This window comes from Gadus morhua, chromosome 9 (genome assembly GCF_902167405.1).
Source record: "Gadus morhua chromosome 9, gadMor3.0, whole genome shotgun sequence".
Classification (NCBI taxonomy): Eukaryota; Metazoa; Chordata; class Actinopteri; order Gadiformes; family Gadidae; genus Gadus; species Gadus morhua.
In genome coordinates, this window is record NC_044056.1 from 16,822,316 (window position 1) to 16,840,155 (window position 17,840).

Consider the following 17,840-nt stretch of genomic DNA (forward strand, 5'->3'; position numbering starts at 1 on the left):
CAAAGGATCAAATGATCGTATGATCCCTGGGAGAACGACCTTAAAGCCATTGTTCATATGAGTTGGCAAATCTTAATCTTTTCTTTCTCAGTGATGTCAGGGTCCCTACGTGCCCAAACCAATGCCAGTCAAGCCATTGGAACATTTGTTCCGGTAGAGTTGCAGTTCAGAGTAGAGTTGCATGTTGCACAAGTCCTTCAAAACATTCAGGTTAGCCTCTGCTGCCAGAGCCGTGAGTGGTATGTGTGCCTGGTTGAGTGGCACACTCCACTTTGTGACGCTGGTGGCCGCCAGCCCTCGTAATAGTTTTAAGAGGGTCCAATCACAGCCCTGCAACAGTACTTGCTTGTTCATATTTCATCCTATAATGAGTCCACTATGGAGCTTAGAATTTACCTTGAAACTGTGCGAGAACGCTCCGGTGTATATAGCCTTAGGGGGCTTGAATCACAGTGTTTCTTTTTGGGATAAAATGGCATAATGAACAAATCATTCCAGTGGTATCAGGCAGAGTGAGTGATGTTTTCATAATTTTGACAACAATTCTTGTCTCACCAGACTCAAATGAACCAGATGAGAATAATGAGAAGTCTTCAGGCAAAACAAACCACACCCTCCTGAACCAACCTCACCATAGAAAGAGAATCCCTAAGGTAAAATACACGGTCATATACTAACCTGTTTTCAGCTCCTCTTTATGTCAAGCACACACTTTAAAACAGAAAAGTAGTGATATTATTAATCAGTCAGTCACAAAAGCTTTGAGCCAAAATCCAGAAATAAACTTGTGAAAAGCTATGTTGATCTGATACCTTATGATATCCCATCTTCATGCAGAATGACAAAAAGCTGGAAGACAATGATTCTACCAACAAGAAAAGACGGAAAGGAACTCATTACCTTGCTGAGGTGTGTTTCATGAAATATTTGGAGGATATATCACTTAAATCATAAATAACATGAGTGTAGAAATCCAACATTGAATATGTTCCACCTCTGTCCCTTCTCACTCACCTCTCTTGCCCGGTCTCCTTGCCACCCAACAGTTGTCCTGTCAAAGTGCTCCCCTTGCTGGTACCGACGGAGAACTGCAGGAAAACAAGGACCGCTCAATGGCAAGTCTCCTGGCCAAGTTTGAGGAGAACTCCTCGTCCACAAGGCTCCACAACAAGGTGAGAGGTTGAAAGGTGCACGCTTGTTGGGGTATTCAGGCAGACGGTCTGTCTGTCTGTCTGTCTGTCTGTCTGTCTGTCTGTCTGTCTGTCCTGCAGATCAAATTGAGTAAAGCAAGTGATCATGAATGACCATGGAACGTTTAAGGAGCTTGCCATGTTGGCACCTCCATAATCTTTGAAAGGTATTTTGATGACAGGATTCCTTACTTTTTTGTTTGCCATCCTACTTAGTCAAGTGTTCTTGTAGCTGAAGGGGTATCCATGTTGGAGTCTTGGCAGAGGAGAACAACAGATTTGTGGGCGTTTTGGTGTTCAGCTGGCTGGATCCCCAGCCTTTGTCTGTTTGGGTTTTGTTGCTGAGCTGCTGAGTGGGCGTCGGACTATAATTAGTGGTTTCTTGTCCTTATGAAAACCAGATGAAGAACAGGATGCAGGAGAGCTTGCTGTTGACAAAATGTTGCCAGTACAACACCATTTCTTTGATTATATTTGATTTTTTTTAGGTACTTTATGTACTACATTAGGACTGCATGGAAGAGCTTTCCTCATGACGCGTCCGTGTTCGTCCACTTCGTTCCCTGTTGTTTTCATACTGGGTCGTTTCGCCTTCCCTTCTTACCCTCCTGTCCCTTCATTCTCTGTGCATCACCCTTAGTCTGACGGTGAGGCTTCAGATCCCTTCCTTTCCCCTCCACCGTCTCCTATCTCCAGCCCTTCTTTACCCCCTGAGCTGGAGGAGGGGGACAACCCTCGCTTTGCAAAGCCAAAGCTGCTTACCCCTTCTCCTCCTCCTCCCCCACGCCCCAAGTGGCAGGTAAAATCTGTGCGTGTGTGTGTGTGTGTGTGTGTGTGTGTGTGTGTGTGTGTGTGTGTGTGTGTGTGTGTGTGTGTGTGTGTGTGTGTGTGTGTGTGTGTGTGTGTGTGTGTGTGTGTGTGTGATTTTAACTTAACTAGTCTTAATTTTCCTTTTATTTGTTTTCTTACTATTTTTTCTTTTTATCTCTGATTTCCTCTTATTTTCCTCTCCCCCTTCTCCTACTCTCTATTCTCAGCCCTCCATTTACCTTCGCTTGCTGGAGGATCCGAATGCCGTGGCCCGGCCAACCAGCCCTGTGTATTCCCCTGAGACCCCTCCTACTCAGAACGGTTTCGACCAATCTCCTTTTCTCTCGTGGTCTAAGAGCCCCACAAGCCCATCTAGATCGCCGAGCCCAAAGGCGTATGGCGTTAAACACTACTCCGAGCGTAGGCCTGTTGCCCCCTCCACCAGTCACTTCTCTAACACCGTTCCTTCTAGACCAGGAGACGATCATCAGGCTGAAGAGCACGACGAAACACATAGCCAGGTGAACTGCAGGCCTCGCTCGCTGTCTCTCTGTACTAATCTTATTCTGTCCCTCCCTCTAATTCTATATTTTGACATTCAAGTTCTCTTCTATCACAGGTTTAAGTATGACGACTAAAAATGCATGCAGAGAACTGTGACATTCAAAGGTTGCTGGCCATTCTATGACCTTCACTTTGTCCTAGAAGCTCTTCTTCATCGTTCAGTTAGCTGGCACACTGCCCTACTTGAATAACCACTTCCGTTTCCCCAAAGGTCGTCATGACACATTCAATAACCTTTCTTTTTGACCAAATTTTGCTCATATTGTCGCATACATGTACACTTTAGAAATCCTACATCGAGAAGTAGATAGAGAACTGGGTAGAGATGGAAAACATACAAACAGTTCTGCTGGAATTCCCTCGATGCCCTCATCTCCGTTTGATTCAATCACAATGTGAAGACGTTGTCATGTTATTTTGCAAGAAACCACCATTAGCGTGGTGAGGGAGTCATGGCTCCGTGGAGTTGAGCGCCTCTGGCCCTGTGTGCAGGGCAAGGTGTCCACCCGGGAGTTCACCAGGAGGAGCATTAAGGAGAGGGCTGGCATCCTCTGCTCCATGTTCCCTGGCTCCGGCACACAGCCCGCCTCTTCTTCATCTCCCCCTTCTCCTCCTCCGCGTCCTTCTCCGGAGGTCTTTCAGTGATGCGACAGCGATGCCATGCTTTCATCTCTTAACATGATGGGAGATCTGATCTGCTTGTGTGCCTGCAGTGTTATTCTTGATCATGGTCTATATCACTAACCTTGGAGTCCTAGAGTTTTAAACTATCTCCTCTTATATTATCACTCAACCGATAGATTTGCCTTATGTAAGAGCTTGCTGGTTTTGGTTTTGTGTTTGTTGCTTGTTATCTCCTTTTGAGCCGTGTGGGTTTGGACTAAAATGCTTCTGTGTGGGCAGAATAACCAGACTCAGCACTTTTGTAAAGAGTTTCCAAGAACCTTTTGTTGAGCATGATCTAAAAGGACATCTAACTCCTTGTCGCGCTTTCTGGTTGTATGCCTGTTTGAGCAGTGCACTTTTGCTTGATGGACTGGCTGTCTGTGATCTGGAGACTCGTATACAAGGCTCATGGAAAAGAAATGATCATCTAAATTAGTAATTTAAACTCCCACCCAACAACCAGGGAGGCACTAACTATTGTGAATGATTTGATTATATTTTTTCCGAATGGAAAACAAAGTATTGACTGCCAATTTTGTCTTGCTGATGCATGCTGGGACTGTGTGAAACCAACTTTTGATGCTCTCCACAGAATGACTTCTCTCCTCTTCCCTCATTTCGCCTTTGCTCCCTACACTGTTTCACTCTCTCCTCCTCCTCTATAGACAGAACTACGTACATCCTCCTCCTCCTCATCTTCCTCTTCAAACGCATCTAAGAGCCTTCCACTCCAGCGTGCAATCCACAGCCCCATACCTCACCCCTCCATCTCGGGCGTCTCCTCCACCCCTCTTCTCCCCTCCCACATCTCTCACCCTCCACGGGGGCCAGAAGAGAAGCCTGACACATCTCTCCCTGCACGGCCCAATGAATCTAAACACAAACACAACCCTGAGAAGGGTCGCTCTTCTGATACGCACCGTGACAATGGACACCGGGGCACCCCTTCTCCCCCAACGGGTTCTGGGGTTCAACGAGTGTGTCAGACGGTAGCCGCACTGTCTCACACCAATGACGTGTGCGCGGCCGCTCAGACAATGCCTGCCGCCACCACTGACGGCTTTAAAGTCAATGTGGAGCGCGGGGAGGAGAGTTTCAGTGGAGGATCTCTAGGGATGCTTAACGGATGCAAATTGACCGAAAGTGTCAAAGAGAAGGTAAAGAAATGCATGTGTTCTGCATATCGGAACCTAAGGCAGATGTATGGAGGCTGCTCTCCCTTTTGATATAAGCTTATCTGTAAATGTTTTTACACTTAATTAAAGCAAACCTAGTTATTGTACAATAATGATCCTAGTTGATTTGAAAATCTTGAAGATCTGAGAAGCTTATGGTTAGGTTGAGGCTTCTGAGGGGTGGTCACTCAAAGCCCCTCACTGTGATGTCTGTTTTAGTCTGTGGGGAGTGGGGCCCTTTTCAACTCGAGAAGAATCACTCGAAAGCCTGTAGCGCGCTCGGACAGCTGTCCCGCAGGCCCGCAGAAGTACAGTAAAGAGGTACTTTCTCCAATACCTCAGTTTAGAACCGCCGTTTCTTTTTGTCTTTTCCCCCCTTTGTTCCTCACTCTTACTGTTCTCTGTTTCCCTCTATTCCTTCTTATTCTTCTTATGTACGTTGTATTTCCTGTTTTCCCCCTACCTCCGTCTGGTGTGAACACCAGCGTACTGTTGGCAAGGTGTCTTCTGCCATTGACGCCAAGGCTCAAAAACTGGCGATCCTCTATGAGACAATCAACAGGCCCAATGCCACGCCGGTAAGCTGCATGTGCTTGCTTGCAGACTTGTAATTGAGCTGTGTAACCAAATTATTTATATATTTGTACTGAAGAAGGGCATGATTTAATTTCTACCCCAGGTTCTTACTTGTATTAAAGGTGGAAAAGGACCCCACTTTCCCTTCATCCGTTATGTGCCTTTCTAAAGTTTGATCACCCAAAATTAGCGAGGACCCTTTGAGTGTTTGAGTGCCCTGTCCGGATGGAGGTTCTACAATAATGAGTGGAGCTTCTACTCAGTGTTAGGATTAAATATGGCGTACCTTGACGACTGGCAACCACATAAGTTTGAGCCATGTTCAGATGTAATGTCTGCCCTTCCAGGGGCCAGGGTCTTTGTGCTGGCGGGTCCTAAGGCATTAGGAGTCAATAGGCTCTGCGTTGTCTCTATCTGTGGAGGCCAAAGCAAATGGACCAAGACTTGAGTGTGTTTGGAGCTCTATGTCACATCTAGGAGATTTGCTTCTATAATGGCCTTATATAACGCCCATCCCTGCTTCTCTGCAGGGAGACTGATGAAAATCTGTAAGGCAGAAAATAGGCAATCTGCTGAGTTACATTTGTATAATATGCAGTGACTCTAAAGCAGATGAGGCTAAAAGTATTGGCACATTGCAATTACTCATTATCTAGTTGAGCTAGCTGTAGTCTGGCATTGAAACTTGGTTGTGATTTCTGGGTAGTATCCACTGTGGGAGGTGGGTAGTATCCACTGTGGGAGCTGGGTAATATCCACTGTGGGAGCTGGGTAATATCCACTGTGGGAGCTGGGTAGTATCCCCTGTGGGAGGTGGGTAGTATCCCCTGTGAGGTGGGTAGTATCCACTGTGAGGTGGGTAGTATCCCCTGTGGGAGGTGGGTAGTATCCCCTGTGAGGTGGGTAGTATCCACTGTGAGGTGGGTTGTATCCACTGTGGGAGGTTGTGAACGGTGAACTTTGGGGTTTATCCATCAGTGGGTGCTGTCATCGCGGCTAACCTTGCGCCCTCGGCCCGCTCTGGTTCCTTCTCGACGTCTAAAGCCTCTCTCTGCCTCTTCTTCCCCCCCCCCATCCCCGGTTCAGGGCTCAGTGAGGAAGGCCACGGCCCCGGGCCTGGGCGGCAGCGACACCTGCCACTTCTGCCTGAAGCGCGTGTACATCATGGAGCGGTTGAGCGCAGAGGGCCACTTCTTCCACAGGGAGTGCTTCCGCTGCGCCGCGTGCGGCTGCACCCTGCGCCTCGGCACCCACTCCTTCGACTCGCAGCAGGGTGCGTCACGGTCGGGTCACATGGGGCTGTTTGTACCGGAGGTTTCCTAATATTTCGGGCGAGGATGTGTCCTCCTTAAAGCCTGAGTTAGAATGCTTTTATTCTATTTTGCACGTAAGAAATTACATGAATCATGTTTTTATAATCCGTATAGATTTCTTTGCCTCTATATGGTCCTTGGTTTTATGATGCATCTTTTGTTCTTTGCCATTTGTATGTTTTTGTGACCATTCAGTTTTTTTGATTTGAAATGGTATAGGTGCATTATGTTCTTGTTTTAAGCGATAATGTGCATGCTATTGCAGGGAGTTTCTACTGTAAAAACCACGTGAAGCAGCGATTAGGCACTAAACCGGACGCATTTAAGAAGAAAATGGTAAGTCATGCTACAATGCATTTTGAGACAACTGAATCCTTGTCTGATCCTTCACTCATTCAATCTATTCTTAACATCTGCTTCGACCTTCTTTGTCGTGTCCCATTTCAGAGTGAACACAACGGCGTTGGGACATCTAGCTCGTCATCGTTGTCATCATCTAGGGCCACCAATGGGCTCCCGGCGGCGGGCCCCCACGCCCCGACATCAGGTACCCTGGGTTCCTGGCTAAGGCGCGGCCAGAGCTGGCCGTGGCTCGCTGGCCGTGCCGTCTGTGTGTTGCCCGGGCGGGTAATGGGGCATGTGTGTGAGACTGCGAGTGCCGTGCGGGCCCATCTGAGCAGCCGCTCAGAGGACTATGTGTTCCTGTGCGAGCTGCTGAGCCTGGGCCTTGGTCTGGTCTGCTCCATGCACCAGGTGCTGGGGCAGATGTACCAGGAGGCCCAGACGCAGCGGCCATAGACAGCATCTGCTGCCAGGCCTCACGCAGCCTTCGGCCTGGCCTTCTTAGGTCTCAGGCTGGCCTAAAAGAGGAAGGCAGTGGGGTCAAGTTCACAGAACAATTGCCAGAAAGGAGTGTGCAACTGTACTTATTATAGTGGCTGTAGGTAAGATTCACGAGTTGTAATGGGAGAGCAGAACAGGGTAGACGCATCATCCAAATAAATGTCCTCTCCCGCTATGCTTCTGCCCTCATTCACTACTTTTCTCCGCCATTGAGAAGTGTTGCATTTCAACTGCTGATCGACAGGCGAGATGGTTCCCAAACCAATCAAAAATAAATCTAAATTGGCTCATATAGAGGCGCAGTTGACTTTTAACCTATATTCTCAGAGTGTATTTCACTCACCAATAGCTGGTGTTTGGATATACTCTGTCTAATTACACTCAAATAATAGCTCGTAAATCCTACCTCCAGAAACTGTTTTAATAGCATGTACACCAGACTGATGTGACGCTAAATTGTGTGTGCTGCATACTAGGCCGAACATGAAAAGGCGTTTGTATCCCTTTATTTAGGCTTTATGCACCTATCCAGTGTGTCTTTATCATGTATGTTGAAGTAGGCTCAAGGCCTTGTCCAAATACTGGAGTATTATACTATACTTTGTTTATTCTTTAAGTGCTACCAGAGGAAATCCACATTCTCTATCAGCCAATCTAGAATGAAGTCAGATTAGTGTCAATAATCAAAAAGTCTATTTCATGGCTTACACAAACATATAATTAGGCACAAAAACAAAACCTGTTTTTGCTCTAATTTACAGATTTACAGAAGTACAAATCTCAGCACACTCAATATGCTGTATACACCAATCACAACAATTTCAATTTATGTAAAAAGTTAAACACATGTTTTTTTTGTATTTGTGATCGTTGAGTATTTGGTACAGCTGCTACACAAAGTGAATCTTTCTGAGCTATGAAACAATATGCTGCTACATAACTTGAGTGGTTATGCAAGCTATTCTTATTGCCTGCTCTGCATCTAGACTTACCAGGTACCTGTTTATGTTGCAACAGAGATGCGCAATGGAAATGCCAAATCAGTATTTTATTGGTGCTTTTTTTATCATTATTAAGACAATGGATTGCTTAATAATTGTATATTTGCTGGATAGGCAATGATACCAATTATTTTTTTTGTCGATGTCGTATTTAAATTGTCACATTGTGTTGTAACTTAAATGTACTACAGCTTTATCGTTTTTTTTTAATGAAGTACAGCGAGTTAATGCTAATTTGCCCCTTTATCTTTGCCATTCCATTCCATTTTTTCTATTTCCATTCCTCTATAGACTTTTCCATGTTTACTCTTAATCACTCCATTCCATTCAGTCTTTTTCAAGTTTCCAATGCTGCATCCTCTGATTGGCTGATTCACGGCAACAGGGAAGTTGATGTTTGGCCTGCTATGGTCACTTAGTTCTCTGTGATTCTTTTTGGCTGCCTGCCGGCCTCCATAGTTCTACCACCTCCCCCAGACTAAAAAAATCTCAAACTGCATGGGTCCAAGTGCTGGCATGACGTGTGTGTTATCCTATAGACCTGGGGTCTGGTGTCCCAGAATAGTTTGGATTTGCATTCAGTTAGGAGTTGCAAGTTGATCGTTCTTAAGCTATCTGCTCTCCATCTTACAGTCGGGTTGTGCCGTGGTCTAACTCCTGTCTGCCTAACACACAATTCAGATCCAATTGACTGGATACCCGTTTATGAGCGATGATTAACCCCTCTGCTCTGCGTTCCTCACAAACCCTCCTGACAGTCTGGTATGTCTCCACGTTCTGTGTGGTCTCTGTCTGTGGTTTGCGTCTGTGGTTCCTTCCCTTTCCAGAAGGAGGCCCCGCCCCCCCACAGCCCCTCTCCAGGTCCCTCTCATGCACTTCGTACTAGGCGGTACAGCGCCGCAGCATTTCGCTTAGCTGTACGCTACTTAACTGTTATATATATTTTCTATATATTATATTTATAGCTGTGTCTATAATAGTTAAATCCTTAAAACTTTCCCTGCCAACCTTGTCATTTTATGTTGCACGGTTCAGAAACTGTTCAGTTCCTCCATTTATTTATTAACGTTGTACTTTTGGAAAAAATAAAACATTGAATTGCTTAAATTACCTGCTTCTTCCTTTGTTACAAATGACGCATATGAATGGTAAAGAATCCATCAAGAGGCAATGGTTTAAATTAAGGTCAGAATTTAGAAGAAGCCACTTAGAACTTCCCATCTCTACCAGAGAAATTGGATGCACTTTAACTTTCAACAACATTGCTTTTAACCAACCACCACGTCCAAAGGCTTAAACGTTCACACTTCTTTATTTGTAAAGAATTATTGCCTGCTTCTGACTCATAACTTAAATTCACAGATTCTGTCTTGAGTGGTACAGCTCAGCTGGCTCGCCCGATTGTGTCAGTCTGTCTTAACGTTTACGGACGTCTCTTTTAAGAGCGTCCAAGCAAATGCAAAAGCTCAACTCAATTCACACTTCTCAATCAAAAACTTAATATCTGGACTTGATCACATGCTGATTTCTGCTGTCCAGTGGGCTTTTCCTGTTGTCTTTCTCTTGTTCTCTTCTCGTACTTACTCTCAGTGGGTCCTTCACCATTTTAGAACTGCCTTTCTGTTGTATTCAACATTTTCTGAGTATTTGTTATGGCTGACTCAGCCCTCTACAGGGAGTATTTTTTCACCATTTATTTTTTTCTGTTTTTTGCTTTCTTATCAATCATACTTGTCCAAGTGGAATAACTTCCGGAAATGTCTTTAAATTGTTGACTACTGTTGACTGACTGTGAGTATTGAATGCATGATACCTTATGGATGGCTATGCATAACTACTGTTGATGGCACATCTCCTCTTGTTGCATTTCAATCAACAGACTAGATAAGGAATAGATTCATGTTACAAAGGGAGAGAGAGTAAATGCAGTGTTGAGGGTATTTATTTGTATTGAACTGTTCAAGAAGCACAGTATTGGTGTGGTGCTGAAATTGTGTTATCCAGTTGTATGTGTGTATGTGTTACCTGTGACTCACCATTAGACCCATCGTCTTTACTTTCAGGTGGGCATGCAGGGTTATTTGTGGTTTCAGGGCAGGGTGCCCAGAAAGGCCTTCCAGGGACTTGCCCGGTAGCAGGCATGGTGGAGGAGGTGCTGGAAGCTACGGAGGCCTCAGCTGATACAGGTGGTCACAAAGGTATCTGAGTCGTCTGCCTCTCCCTCCTGGTTGTTTAACTAAGATCCAGCGTTTATTTAGTGTGTATATACTGTATAACATCACATTGATATAAAGTAACCAACTTAAACTATCTAACAATCTTCAAAATCCCAGAATATTTATTTTGGCATCCCAGCAAAATGAAGGTACATATTCACAAACACAGAAATATTCCCATATACATACGTAAACACATACAGCTCTGTATTAGACACCAGCAACCTGTCTGGCTGTTGGTCTACCTCTGTAGCTGAACCGAGATGCTTTGCGTTCCTGGGAGATGCTACATAAAAACGTGTGATAATGCTACAATCTTAACTGACTTGATGACACATTAGTTCTACTTTCCCTTTTGTTTCTGTGTCCCCCGACCCCCACCTGTCAGACTCCGACCCCCCCTGCCCAGACAAAAGCAGCCGATGGAAGAGGAAGATCCGAGCAGGTGAAAACAGCCTCCTTATGTGCTGGGCTGTTGCACATAACCTACCTATCCTACCTCCGTCTCTACGCTATAGATAGATATCCTACCTCCGTCTCTACGCTATAGATAGATATCCTACCTCTGTCTCTGTACACTATAGATAGATATCCTACCTCTGTCTCCAATCCCTGTGTGCATGCTTGTGCACTGGCTTCTCGAGAACCAACTCGCCTATAAAGCGTGCTCTGGTTAGTGAACGACTCACTAACCATTCGATAACGACAGTTCAGTAATCATCCCCAGATCACGTTCTATAGTCTATAGAAATGCCAACGCACAAGCAGGCACAGGGTTTGGAGACCAGTAGGATGTCTGTGCTTGTGTAATGTACATTAGAAACTTGGGTCGTCCTATCATCTTATTATTTACTTTGCAACCGCTATAACTAGTCAGTCGTTTATAACTAGAAGGAGTATAAATATTATTAATTTATTGATGACTATGAAGACATAGGGTTAATTCCCATAGCTTGATAATGGCTAAAAATGGTAATATCACAATTTGTCAAAATAACTTAATGTAGCATCTTATAGAGATTTATTCCAAGAAGAGCAGAACGGAGTGTGGGTAGGAGTAGGGAAGCAGGGGGGGCCGCACTGTTGCACTGCAACGTGTCCGACACTAGGGGTTAGCAGAGTACTTTCACGTTAAATCCCTTCTCATGCAAAAAATGAGAAAATCTTGAAAGCTTTATCTTCAATATCAACATGTTGCACAGAAGTATACATTTACTTACTCTTTTTTTTACCAAAGCACCCGCTGGTTGTGTTGGTTCTCTTACAAAATGTTACGCAAGTTTGTTCCAAATTTTAAACAATACTATTAGATTTGTTAACCTAGAGAAAAAATACATAGTCCAGTATGTTACCCTAGATGTAATGTTATCAAAAACCACTACAATGTATCTGTGTAAAACTCATTTTCGCCTTTATCATTATTTAATCGTTCTAAGAAATGGTGCAACAAGTATCTGGGGAGAAGGTTATCCTTAATAGCCTCAACAGATAAACAGTCAATACATCACCATAACTAGTATTACCATTACTAGCATCATCATTACTATTAGCATTTTAATAGCAATCACCGCTGTTGCTACAATTGTGTTCCAAAGAAGGTTGAATTGTCTTGTGTGCATATGCGCTTTTTTTTCAAAGGGTTCCATGGAGTCATCTTAGATGGCTACATAACTATAACGGCTATTGTTGGGTCGGTCAGAAAATAGGTCAGAAACCAGATACGTTAACAGATAGGTTTTTCAATTTACTTTGTCCCAGAATGCCTTGCATCTGGTTTTGCAAAGTCCTTTTCATGCAGCGTTTGTTTTCCCTCCCCTCATGTCCCTGCAGCCTTCCCACTGCTCTTTGTTAAGAGGAGCTCCTCCGAGGCCAAGGCTAGGCCAGCAGAGTCTGCCGTGCGGAGGCAGTCAATCCGCGAGGAGGACAGCAAAGACGGCCAACTCTTTGGGGGAAAGCCAAGTGTACGTGTATAGCCACAGACAGTCCATATGTCCTATGTGTTGTGTACACTGGACAACACGCAAATTCAGCACATAAACCATGATAATAATTAAATGCATAGTTTTTCCAGCAGCAAAAACAGATCAGAGTCCACATCAATGTTTTTAAGAAATAGGTATGAAAGAAATGGGTGCAATGTGTGTACATTCCAGTTTGTCTTGGAAGGTCTTTATTTTTTGGAAAGACCTTAAACTGGAAGCCTTCTGGTTCTTAGGCTCCGAGTGGGAACAGTGGTGGGGTTGGTGGTGGTGATGTCAGCAAGGCACTGGCAGAGAAGAGGCCGGTGAGCAGTGACAGACGTGAAGAAGAGACAGCACCAGTCCCGTCCTCCAGCCCCAAGAAGCGTCTGATGATGACGGCGTTCGAGAAACAGAAACTACTAGACTGGGACCTGCCGCTCACGCCCGACATGCCCACGCCACGCCTTGAAGACCAGGTAGGATACGCTGCCCTTCAGGACTGAGCTCGTATCCATTGGTGACCTTAGATTTATGCCTTTTATCCAAAGCGACTTATAAGTCGACCAAAAGTAAGTAGGTCTCATAAACCTTTTCTAACGCTGTGACCACAAGGGGGCGATATAACTTGAGTTCAAACCCAAAAGGCCACACCCCCAACTTGGTATCTGGGCCTTAATTGACAAGCTGATTTATATTTGTTCTCCTATCAGTATTATTATGGGACTACGTAGACACTTTAATCAAAATTGACTTGAGATTTGACAAGCTGAATCCATTATGTGTCCAAAAGGACATTTTTTCTGAACCTTGAACGTTTTGGAAAACCTTGAAAAAAAGGCTAGCATCAGAATGTGAGCACGGGCATGACATTTTGCGCACACCACAGGTTGGCTAATGCAAACACACACAATTTCTTCAGAAAATGCACATGTCGCAACTTGAATTATTATTATACATTGGTGTATTTGATGTTAAACGAGTAGTAGATATCACAAAGCTCAAGCTCTACTAATAGGGGTTGATAATCACAAATCACCAGAATGTCACAGCTCAGCTTGTGAGATGTTCAAGGAAGAGGGTGTTCTTCAGAGGTGCCCTTGACTTCCAACGATGCAGTTTGTGCTCTACTCCAAAACATGAATCAATATCAATATAGGACAAAGTAACAAAGACATTTTCCTCTATCTGTGTCTTTGACCCGCCTCAGGTACCACCTATGAGCAGGTCAAAGCCTGACCAGTCTCAGACAGATGTAGGCCGGGTAGAGGATCCCATCTCAGACCAAACCCCCGCCTCGGCCCTCTCCACCTTCCAGCTCTTCACTAACTCCCTCCGGAAGTCCTTCAGTGGGAACAGGACATCCAGCAGCTTCAATGCTGCCGGCTCCGTCATCATGTCAGTACCAAGACGTTTCCACACATGTGTTCTTCTCTAAATCTAAAATGAACTTAATCTTATTAAATTATAATCATGCATCTGTTTGATTCCATTCTATCCAGCCCCACCAGCAGCAAACCCGAGGGCCCCCATAAGCCAAAGGTCCCCTCCAACAGCCTCTTTGGCCTTGGTTCTGGCCAGCCCCAGCCCGAGTCTGGGAAGGATCTCCCGGCCGTGATGCGGGGGCTTTCCCTGGCGGGCCAGCAGGGCTCTGCTGAGGGTGCGTTCTCAGACGACATGGCCACGCTGCCGCCCCCCAGGAAGCTCAACTTCTTTTCCTCGCTGCGCCTCCGGAAGAGGGATGCATCCCAGAGCGAGAGCGTGGAGGTGGACGGGCAGGACAAGGTCAGGGCCATCCTCGCCAACCTCCGTAACAAAGGTCAGTGCTGGGGTGTTAGTAGATAGACAGTGGTGTACCTTATTGTTGATTTGTTCAATCAACTGTATCATATCATTTTGTCCTTTTGTCTAGCTTCTAGCGAACAGCACCTGGAAGAGTCCCTCTCCAGCGACGATGAGGAGCCCTACCAATCAGCCAATCAGAAGGTAAGGGGCAGAACTGCAACAGAAGTGTTCGGAATATATGTACACACAGACAGACAGACAAGGGTGTGTAGTTAAATTCTCTCTGTCTCACTCACCCACTCACTCTTTCGTCCCTGTCTCAGGTGAGTTTGGAGAGACAGAGGAAGCAGCAGGAGAAGACTGTGGCCCAGCATGCCAAAAGAGAGCAGCTGAAGAGACTTCACAGAGCTCAGGTACGGTAACATAGCATCCATTACAAGAGCTCTTCTATGGCCTCCAATAGATGAACGCATAGCATCTAACAAAGCTACTGTAATAAACCAGCCTAGAGTCTGTGGGATTACTATCAGATACAAAGGTTGGAAGTATAGTATCCACAACAAGGGCTAAACTATTCAATACCTTACAATAATGTCCAATACAGGCGCTATACTACAATATCAATCCAGGTACTCTTCTATAGAAGTAGTAAGTGTACCCTGTTATTCAGATCGTTTCGAACACATATTAACACATATTGAAAAGAAAACTATTTTGAGTTGTAGGGAGGAGGGGGGAAGTGTTGGTATCCTCCTTTATACGTTTTATTTTAAAGCTTGTGCCGTTGTTTTGTAGCCTTATATTGAGCAATCTTATCTTTAAAACGCACCAAAGATTGGCGTTATACTATCATTATATTAAGTCGGGGTCGAAGTGCCTTATAGCGGCATGAAAAGAGACACTTTAAATAGACCCTTTTTCATTTTCTGCAACTCATCAGACCAATGGAGTACTTTAGTACGAAAAAATTCCAGTATGGACCGGAATTTGTTGCAGGAACTGAGTTTGTGTTGCGGCCGGCCATTTTTTCTCAATAATTGAATGAAGCAGTACTCTCATGTTTATTAAAAAAAACAGAGCATTACCATCAACAGTACAGATCCTGTATACCATCAATACAGGATCTGTACTGTTCAGTTCTCTCAATGCTTAATGCTTAATGGGAATGGAAAATGCATGGAATACTGATCTTTGAATGCAGGGCTGGAGTGGTACCATGATGCAGTGTTCTGTATTGTTCTCCAGTTATAAATCCTATTCTTTCATATACCAATCCTGAAAAACACCTGTTGCTTCGATGTGATTTACTGTTCATTTCATGTCTTTCTTTATCTAACCTCATATGCTTGTCCTTTGATGTCTGTTGCCCAGGCGATCCAGAGACACCTGGAGGAGGTGGGAGAGAGACAGAGAGTGGTGGAGGAGAGAGGAGTGACCCTAGAGAAGAGCCTTAGGGGAGAGACTGGTAAAGGACACAAATAGACGGCTTCACAAACACACATAAAGACATGCACGCACACAACTCCCAGATGGGAAACAAGGATTTGTATTTTTTATCTTTACTTTTTTCTATTTTATCTTTGAAGTTTAAGTCAACTTGGAAGGCGTGGTACACATGTGTGCATGTGCGTTGGTGCATGTGCGTGTATGCCCATATTAAAAAACATCTGTTACTCTTGGCTTCCATGCCTCCCTTCATTCCACTCTGCTCCTCCAAATCCCCCTTTCATGACTTCTTCCTCCTCAATCGTAGCTTGCCAATCCCGCTCCTGTCCATTTCCCTCTTCCTCTTTCTCCCTCCTAAAACATGACTCTGCGCCAAACGTCATTGCTCTCTAACTCATCCTCCTATTCTTGGCATCTCTCGCTTGCTCTTTTATGTACAAATGGTCTTCTTTGTCTTTTTTCTTTTTTCTTTTATTTTGATTAGTCGGCTGGGAATGAAGCAGTTTGAATTGGTAGCCCTCGCTTGTAACTGGCAGGGCATTATCCCTAAGTTCATTGTGTCACAAAGTTGACCAAGCACCAAAGTATGGTGTTTTGTCAACTAGCAGGCCGACATGTTCAAAGGTTCTCCAACAAAAAGTGGCTCGGTGGAGGAACATTGAAATATGCGCTGCGAATGAACAGCGTGATCGTGGTTTTTCTAGACAGCGTTGAAAAAGTAGCGCCCTCCCTCTCCCTCACGCTATCTCGCTTCCTCTTTTGTCGCTGCCCAGGGGAGACCCACCGGGCAGATGAAGAGACGGAGAACCAGCTCCACCAGTCCTGGTTCAACTTGGTGTTGGAGAAGAACCGACTGGCCCGCTACGAGTCCGAGCTCATGATCTTGTGAGTAACTCTCCACGTGACTTATTGCTCATTGTAATATTGCCTTTTCATCATGTTCAACAAAAGATAACAATACAGCAGACACAGACAACAAACAAATCATGACAAAGGATGTTAAAGTGCCTAACAACAGCTATATGAGACAGACCTAATAAATACCAGAGAGGAATACTGGCTCAGGTTTTAGTATAGAGGAGTGGTATGAGATGGTCTTAATAAATACCAGAGAGGAGAACTGGCTGAGGTTTTAGTATAGATGAGTTGTATGAGACAGACTTAATAAATACCAGAGGGCTCAGACTGGCTCAGGCTTTACAGCACATTGTTGTGTTTCCTGTACACCAGTGCTCAAGAGCTGGAGCTGCAGGACACACAGTGTCGCCTACAGCAGGATCTACGACGCAAGATGGCCATAGAAGGTACAACAAACACACACACGCGCACACACGTGCCTCACAATTCTTCTCCCAAGTCCTCCAAACACAAAAACGTCTTCCAGAAAGAATGACCCACTCAGACACAGACAAACCCAGCTTTCGTTTGGTGGAGCGGCGCTCACATTGCCTGTCCCTCCAGACACGACGAAGAGCGCGTCGGAGCTGCAGGGGGAGCAGGAGCTCCTGTCTGAGCTCATGAGGACGGTGGAGCGCCGGGACACCCTGGTCTCCCTCCTGGAGGAGCAGCGGCTCAGTGAGAGGGACGAGGACCGGGACCTGGAGAGCCTGTCCAGGGGCTACGAGCTCCACTGGAGCCCCGGCCAGAGCCTGGGCTGGTGGGACAACCTGGAGGGATCTGGGGTCGAGCCAGGCCGCCAGGGAGACACGCTGGGCTAGCCCAGGGGGGGGGGGGGGGTCGGCCATCGCTTCTATTTCGTTATCAAATAGAGTATTTCATGGTATGGATTGTATCAATGTTGTCATTTTACTCCTGCTGTGCCCTGCTACACTGCACCATGATGCATGTCATACTCCCACACACTGTGTTTTCGATCCGAGGTCTCTCCATAGAGAGGGAAGCAACACGACCTACTGCCGTGTAGAAGGGCAACTTTTCTATATGGGTCTTTATGAAGATACCTGCACTTTGAACAGCGTGCTCTCCGGTGCTGAGCACAGAGAACAAAGAATGTATGGAAGAATATAAGATGGCGGGTTGCCTCGAGCGGTATGAATAGACACTGATTTACCCAGGATCTTACTTGAGAAGGGCTTCAATAGTCAAAAAAGGTTAACATGTAGTTCGGCATGTATGTGATTTTATCGTAAAATAACTGTTTTATGTTAAAGAATTATTTAATAAAGTTTGAAATTAAAATCGTTGTTTTCTTTATAATATACCATTTGTATCTGAGTTTAGAGTTCATAAATTCTACAGTTAAGTAAGCTATTTCTCAAATATTATCAGAAATTGCT

The 17,840-nt window shown here is 45.1% G+C and overlaps 1 protein-coding gene across 7 annotated transcripts in view; it reads left to right on the forward strand.

Moving 5' to 3' along the window:
- Positions 1-17,742, forward strand: part of mical2b (microtubule associated monooxygenase, calponin and LIM domain containing 2b) — a 36,339-nt gene extending 18,597 nt beyond the window's left edge. For 2 of the 7 annotated variants that reach the window (XM_030366947.1, XM_030366950.1), the window contains 24 exons: positions 559-653; positions 838-909; positions 1,047-1,172; positions 1,831-1,989; positions 2,228-2,521; positions 3,057-3,197; positions 3,896-4,387; positions 4,625-4,726; positions 4,891-4,983; positions 6,068-6,254; positions 6,560-6,630; positions 6,742-6,841; positions 10,202-10,336; positions 10,743-10,799; positions 12,185-12,315; positions 12,570-12,791; positions 13,523-13,710; positions 13,815-14,131; positions 14,225-14,298; positions 14,421-14,510; positions 15,469-15,562; positions 16,317-16,428; positions 16,774-16,847; positions 17,005-17,742. In XM_030366947.1, the coding sequence (XP_030222807.1) occupies positions 559-653; positions 838-909; positions 1,047-1,172; positions 1,831-1,989; positions 2,228-2,521; positions 3,057-3,197; positions 3,896-4,387; positions 4,625-4,726; positions 4,891-4,983; positions 6,068-6,254; positions 6,560-6,630; positions 6,742-6,841; positions 10,202-10,336; positions 10,743-10,799; positions 12,185-12,315; positions 12,570-12,791; positions 13,523-13,710; positions 13,815-14,131; positions 14,225-14,298; positions 14,421-14,510; positions 15,469-15,562; positions 16,317-16,428; positions 16,774-16,847; positions 17,005-17,261 (3,683 nt within the window). In that variant the 3' untranslated portion in view covers positions 17,262-17,742. Of the gene's footprint in view, positions 1-558; positions 654-837; positions 910-1,046; positions 1,173-1,830; positions 1,990-2,227; positions 2,522-3,056; positions 3,198-3,895; positions 4,388-4,624; positions 4,727-4,890; positions 4,984-6,067; positions 6,255-6,559; positions 6,631-6,741; positions 6,842-8,965; positions 9,249-10,201; positions 10,337-10,742; positions 10,800-12,184; positions 12,316-12,569; positions 12,792-13,522; positions 13,711-13,814; positions 14,132-14,224; positions 14,299-14,420; positions 14,511-15,468; positions 15,563-16,316; positions 16,429-16,773; positions 16,848-17,004 lie in introns of those variants that run through there. The other 5 variants (XM_030366948.1, XM_030366949.1, XM_030366951.1 and 2 more) reach the window with 5 other exon arrangements.
- Positions 17,743-17,840: the final 98 nt, after the last annotated feature.